The 7,592-nt window shown below is 33.2% G+C and overlaps 1 protein-coding gene across 1 annotated transcript in view; it reads left to right on the forward strand.

The window, feature by feature from the left end:
• LOC117213615 (potassium voltage-gated channel subfamily KQT member 1-like) overlaps positions 1-5,119 on the forward strand; it is a 30,638-nt gene extending 25,519 nt beyond the window's left edge. The window contains exon 4 of the mRNA XM_033459108.1: positions 4,941-5,119. Within this exon, the coding sequence (XP_033314999.1) occupies positions 4,941-5,119 (179 nt within the window). The remainder of the gene's footprint in view (positions 1-4,940) is intronic.
• Positions 5,120-7,592: the final 2,473 nt, after the last annotated feature.

Raw genomic sequence — 7,592 nt, forward strand, 5'->3', positions numbered from 1 at the left:
TACAAAGCAATGCAACTAACGCAACTGAGCAAGATACCTTAGTACTAAATAACAAATTACTGCTCAAATAATGAGAAAGATTGTCGACGACAAAAAGCCGATTAATAGGCTATCGGTCGGTGAGCGTCGGCGACATAAACCGATTAATAGGCTATTGGTCGTTAAAGTGTTAATTTTTGTGTGTTTCGTGGACCTTTGAAATTTATGGTCTTGTATTTTGTATTATTGTTGAAGTTTTATATCTCGGGATAAAGAAAGCAAACGCGTGGATGAATGTATTATAGGATTTCTTTACCAGAAATGTTAGAAATTAGGATTTCCAGTGGTTTCTGTTCTACATGATAATGTATTGATAAATTGATTTGTTACAGAGAATTAAATAGATAAACGATGATTATTTAACGCGAACTTAATGCAGTAGCGTGATATCACAATTCTCGATTAACGACTTTTGACTCTTGACTCTCTGGTGGCTAACTGAATATCAACTGCTGCGGTGCCGAAATGTATTGATGGCCGTTAGACCTATTGAAATTTTCCCACTCTTTCGGCTTGTCGGCATTTGAACTTTATCGTCGACATTGTCTGTATGTCGGCGATCTTTCCGCGGTACTGGGTTGTCAACTAAGTGATTGCGAATTTTGTCATTAGGTGATAATGATAAAAGGTGTTAATGGAATAGTTGCCAACCCAATATAATAGAGACGAAAGAAGCTGCTGTGAAGAGAATCGTTGTGCCAAAAACTAAATACCAGAGAAGATGTAGAGTTTTCTTAGAAGTGAGATCCACTTCAACTATTATCGACCGTTTTTCGTCCATACATGTTACTTTGCATAATGGTCGATTATAATCGTTTCTTTTTATAAATTAAACGCTTCTTAATATATAAATCGAGAAGATTCATAATCAGAAATAAACGAAACAAACATGCACCGTGCTATAGTATTTCTGGATAAGAAATTATTCTTCCTTCAAATTTTAATGTAAAGTAAGTTGGTGAAATGTGAAGAATTGTTGGGATTTCTCGGACACCAGTGGCGTATGTAGATACAGCTTAAATATTGACTGCGAAGGATCGGCTTACTTTCAGTTCGTAATGGAAGGGTAGATGACGTCATATCCTGTAAGCGGAAGCGTTTCAGGGGTGAGGTCCTGGTTACAGTCAGGTTGCTAAGCGATAGTGTGAGAAAAAAGTTAGTAAAGCGCTAGATCAAAGGTAGATAAATTCATGATTGTATCGAATGTATTTTTGGATACACCGATATCTGCTCTGCGGTACAAATAATATAAGCTTGATAAATAATTTATTATATACGCGATAAGGTATTAAAAACGAATATGCTTCGGATTAATATGAAAATAATGGTAGACGGTAAAGAATTTATCGAAAAAGAACGATATACTTGGAAAATGGTGCGAACTATTGGCAGAAAAATTTTGTTAAATTACTTGCCGCTGTAAGTAACGATATATCGGATTTTCAGTATTTTAAATACTTCATTTGAAAATCTAACTCTTTGTCATGTGTTTAGTTCAGTTTCATCATTGTATACGTAGTGCACGTAAAACATATTGTCTTTTGCAAATTACGCTTGAAGGAAAAATTGATCTTATCGTCTCGAACAAGATGTAATTAGTTGAAGATTTTATTTACATCGCAATCTTCTACGCCTTCGGTGTACTTAAATTTCTTAAATGGCACGATGCCACAGTTTCATCATCTCCTGAATTTTTTAAGTCAACGATTGTTTAAAAGTTCAGATACAGTTATATGTCGTTCTATATACAGATTAATTCCCGTTTTAAACTGATTATTCAATGTCTCAAGTATTCAACTTATTACGGAGAAGAAGAACTAATAAAATATGCCGTATTATAATCAGGCAAGAGGACATAAAAAATTAATACCTTCTGTAGTCATTGTGACGTTAAACTGAATCGAGTCGATAGTATCCTGAAAAAGAAATCGCTCGAAATTGTTCGACTCGTGGCTCGAATAGCGTTAATTACAAATATCCCCTGAGAATATCGTATTTCCTTATGGGTGACATGCTTTAATTCCGCATCAGGTTGTTTCTGTCCGCTTCAAGTTCATGCGTGGCCGATATTTACTCGCCAAATAATTGGATTACTCGGAACCTGTGGTTCGTGTTCAGCTTGCTGTGGTTTTTTCGTGGGCGCACTCGACAGTTTTTAATGAAAGAGTGGCGGATAAAAAGGCGCGGATCGAACCGCTCGTGCAATCGTGCGTCTCTCCCTCGTCAATTCTGTCCCGTAGCCACAAATTTTTATCTCGTCAGATGACAATCCATTCGATCGAACAGGCGTCTCTTTGTCGCACTCGACAAAAAATAATGTATTTTTTGATAAGAAACGTAAGTTGAATTAGCATACCGAATTTTAATTGAAAAAGTTTCGAGCAATTTGCTGTTTGATTGGCGATAGAATTTCATTATTGCAATTGGCAAATTTGTAAATTTCTTATGTAATAAAGCATTTCATTCTTGGGTTACTCAATAAGAATTTTGCATAAATTTTATTTTACATTCTGATGGAATATCGATTGTATTTGAGTGATAAACGCGTCTCTCTTTGTTATTTAAAGATATGTATATCGTCAAAAGGAGTTGGAAAATTTCATTTGTACGACATTGTTTAATAAATAAACGAATAAATCCTATCGAACTCAGCGCCAGTGGATAACAAATAATTACGTATTAATCGACTTGAACGTAACTCGTATTATAGTTCATCGGTAATATGAAGTTCGATGTTTTGTAACTGCTGCCGCGAGTGTGCAATGCTGTACGTTGCACAGGGAAATTTTTGCGATCGATTGCGAAAACGATGGAAATAATAACAATACCTTCGGAATAGGAGCGTTTATAAGATAATATCAATCTTACTTAAATGATATAGCTCTAGTAAATACAAGATTTACTATTAAGAATCGACGAGGATGATAGCAAATAATAAAATTCGATTTAAGTATTTTAATTAAATACGGGTTTTATTTTATACTATCTTTATCGAACGAAATCATAGCTGTGAGTTATCAAAGAGATTCGATTGCATTGAACGCGTTTCTATTTCATATATGGGCTTCGCGATGTGCTTTTGCAGCAGCTTCGCGGAACATCTGAGGCTTTGACAAATGGTAAATAGTTTATGCGATTATATAACATAATACGATCTCTATGCAGATTATATGTATACGGGATGGATGTATAATACGGAGATGCGTTCTAAGCTACACCGTGTACGTAATTCCTGGTATGAATGAATAATTTAGCGTATTGAAGGCTCATGCTTTAACCAAGTAACAGGATCTTCGGACGAATAAACTAATTAACAATAATCTACTTGTGTTTCCCCTAAGCCTTGAATCAAATATTTGATTGTTGCATAATAAACAGATAACGGACATTTATGCAAATTCTTAATTTTATCAATGCATTAAAGAAGTAAAAGAAAAAGGTGAAACCTAAGAAACAAAGCCTTTGGATGCTTCGATTTAAAATATATCATTCTATATTTTCCATAAATGCATAAACAAAATGCGTTTTGAGACGAATGGTATGCGGAAATGGGTACAACTAGCTTTAAAACGAACATTTTTAATCAAACAAAGGACCATCCGAAACAATATACTTTTTAAAATAATTGTGCAAGTTCTTTTGATTTCTGTTGCTGTATCGGTTCGGTGCAATTTGATCAAATTGATATTTGTAAAAAATGTTGGTGATTCAACTTGTCAAATCGCTGCTTGCAAAATGTAGAACGTACAATTGCTTTGAGAATATTATTGAATCAGTGAAGAAAATAGTTGACCGAAGCTTTCCGAACAGGATAATACACGAATGAAAATAATTATTGAAAGTTTTATGACTTTAAAATAACTGAAAGCCTGATATTTATTATGTAACGATCTGATACTCTTAACAACGTTAATTGGGGTTTAAGCTTGAAATCATATAACAGTATCTGATAAAGTTCTCTTTTAATGTGCTTCGCGTGTAAATAAAATTATAAAGCTCAGTGTCTATAAATTATTTTACTATGCATAACCAGTGTCGATTAGTCTATGTGAGAGTACTATATACATATATGTATAAACTTCTATCGCGCTATTTGCAAACTTATTGATATTAAACTTTCTCGAACAATTCCTCGACAAATTGTTGTGAACGTCTGTGCACCTGGTGGATTGAAATTAACTTTTAAAGTTACTTATTTTTATCAGACTGAATCGAAGATATCTATATGTGTGCATATACTTGTATGTAATGTATTACGTAACCAAAATGTGCATTTATTGTCATGTGTCATAAATATATGCTTCTACGTTGTTAATATTTATTTGATAGTATCTAACAGGAAGAATTTATCTTTGCATGTGTGTAGATTTTTCAAAATTTTGCAATACGCGTATACGTATTTAAGTTAAAAACTCTGCATTAAAAATTCTGATGACATTTTTATATTTAATTCCTATTGCATTCGTTTGCTGATAACTGAAATCTTAAATCATATAAAATTACCATATTTCGTATTAATTAAGTTTCAATGAATAAAGAAAATATATGTGAAAATACGAAAAGTAAAATATCTTCGGAACGAATTTCATTAAAAAATATTACATCCTTCAAAAAAAAAACTCTAAAAGAAACGACGCTAACATTACACTAAAATGAAATATTCTAATGAAAATAAAAATGAAAATAAAATATTTGGTACGCAGATGATGTAACGATAAACCTTTACGTTATACTATACGTAGATCTAGTCTAACGTTTTTACAGTCATCCTATCTATCCTTTAGCTTCGCGGAAACTCAATGCTTCGTGGAATGTTACTTGAAATTCCTGACGAAAAATCTTCAAATTTCCGTACTTTTATCGGTGTTTGGAGTATTCAACGAAATTTCACGAATGTTCAGGTGTTGATCCACGATTACTGTTGGGTGCAAACACCGGTGGCGAACGTAACACGTGGGAGGGTCGTTATCACGTGAAGGAACATCGGCGTGCTGGGAAGGCGACCTTTCAGGGCCAAGTTTACAACTTCCTGGAGCGTCCCACTGGCTGGAAGTGCTTCCTATACCACTTCTCTGTGTAAGTACCTATCAATTTTATATATATACATTGTTCGATGTTTTTGATGTTTTTGATATTTCGTATCGTTATTCGTTTTATCGATGACTATTGTTACTGTATGCAATATACGTTATCGCTTTTGTCTTTAGCTTATATCGTACGTTTTGGTAACAGTCATATATGTATTGTTACTATAAAATAATTCAAGTTTCTGAATATCTATGAGTAGTACAAATATATATGGATTTTGAAATTTCTCTACGTGAAGTAGGAGAAAGCATATTTCAATAGGACCTTTTAAGTTTCGACGTTTCGTAGTAGAAAAATGTGAACTAACTAAATATTTTATATATTGAAATGGCACACGATATACCTGGTTAAAAGTTTGTAAACCGAGTGGCACAGAAGCCTGCATTTATTTAAAATGTAATACTTTTTAGTCGAAATGAATCAGCAGTTTTCGCCTGCGTCATGATTTTAATACATAAACATTGACCGTGGATATTCCACGATGAATAATTTTTTCTACGTGTACGATCTTTTTCCTTCAAGAGTCGTTTCTCCATCGATTAACCGAATTTTTCACGTTGGAAGACATTATGCAAAAAATAATGAATAATAAATGAATACCGTGAATAATAAATAGACGACGGATGTTTATGCATTTCTGAAAAATTTAAGCGTGCAAGGACGTACAATAATAGTTACAGAGAAATATATGAAACGATCAAATCAAGATATTCATCGAAATATTTAGAATCTAGAGGGTGGTTCGGTCAGATACTATTTTTTCAGTCGCCCTCTTAAAAGTGTGAACTTACATAAACATTAATAATTTAATAGGACACGTTATTTCAAGCAGCTTCGTTTGGATGCTGTCTTGCGTGGTGATATGTCAAAGGCGGATTAATGGTAGTATATTGGTCCCGCTTCCTATATTATCTTCCCTGAACGTTACCACATCGATCTTTGTTGTCAGTTAATAAATATCATGGAATATGGTATACTTCGTAAGATTGATCGCGCGAATAGAGTATTTCACGAAGCATGGGAAATACACATCGTATTTTATCCATCAGTTTGTTTATACAAATGTATGAAACATATATTCCGCGCAACTGAAACACCTTGTTCCCCTTTCCTAACTGCAATTACAAAAAGAAGTGAAAAACAAAGAAATGTTAGGCAAGCTATTATTTGGAAAGATTAGGAAAAGATGTTAGAATAACTTAACACTAGAAACATCGAAGATATTTCTTGTATCCTTTGTAAAAATGTGTATCCTCCTTTATTGTATTTTAAAAGTGTCGCTAAAAGGACAATTTTCTTTAATTATCAAAATTAAAATTAAAATTAAGCATAACTTTAGTTCGCACAAAAAATATGGTAGAAAGTATAATGCATATCTAAAATTTCTGAAATGATAAAAATAATTATCAAAACGTAGGTTAAATGTATTTAAATTATTAGTTAGGATCGATAGTTCCATCGTTGTTTGCAGAAGATTTATTGCGCTTGCTAGGAAGTTGAATTCTCTTCGCACAGATGGCGTGTTCTATACCGACCTGTATCCCTTGGTCTGATCAATATCCTGGCTACATCACTTACTGAGCGTCTATGCAGAAATCTGCAATTCGATTTGTCGTACTTCGGTCCTTCTTACAAAAGCTTTTACACGTTTATTGCAAAAATTAACGTTACAAATTAACAGCATTCGTGCCGTGTACTACACAGAATTATAATTCTTGCAACGTAAATATTTGTTGCAAAAACAAAATCCTTAAATAATTCTTTCTGCTTTACGTTTCTATTGCTACATCCTATCTTAGCAGTTCTATTGTTTTATACTTTTCAAAAGTCATATACATGTCTTTGGTAACTCACTGATTTTTATATTAAGAAAACAGCTTTTTTTACTTGAACCTACCCCTCAAACAGAATTTTTCTACAAAGATTAACGACCGTCTATTTGTCAATTTTCCGACAGATGAAAAACACCGTTTATTTTTCCTTACTTCTTTTATCTGGAAAAAAATACTGTTACCTCTTTTTTCCTTCGGTGGAATATGGTTCTTAATTAAATCGCGTCGATAGAGTGACGTTTTCCAGAGAGATATTCGATGAAGAAGTTGCACTAGAATATACAAGTAGAGCAAAGTAACGTTTCTGATATTTTTCTTTACGTAACGAAAATTTTTTATTTTGTTTCAAAAAAACCTACACAGTAATCTTCGTCCTTTTCTCAGTTTTTTTTATTATTAGAAACGGTACAAGATACAATCTTCAATTTATTAATATCGTTGCAGCAACATCAGTGGAGTACAAAAGGTTAGAACAAAAGGAGCTTTTCATCTAAATTCGTAAATAAGCTACTGATAACGAGTACTAGTTAGGTTGGTGATTAAAACGGTTGGAACCCTAATTCAAAAATAGAATGTTGCAGTGGTTACTACGGAGAGCGGTAACTCATTGATGTAACAAAGCGGTTAATGTAA

Source organism: Bombus bifarius, unplaced genomic scaffold (genome assembly GCF_011952205.1).
Source record: "Bombus bifarius isolate JDL3187 unplaced genomic scaffold, Bbif_JDL3187 scf7180000009125, whole genome shotgun sequence".
Taxonomy (NCBI): Eukaryota; Metazoa; Arthropoda; class Insecta; order Hymenoptera; family Apidae; genus Bombus; species Bombus bifarius.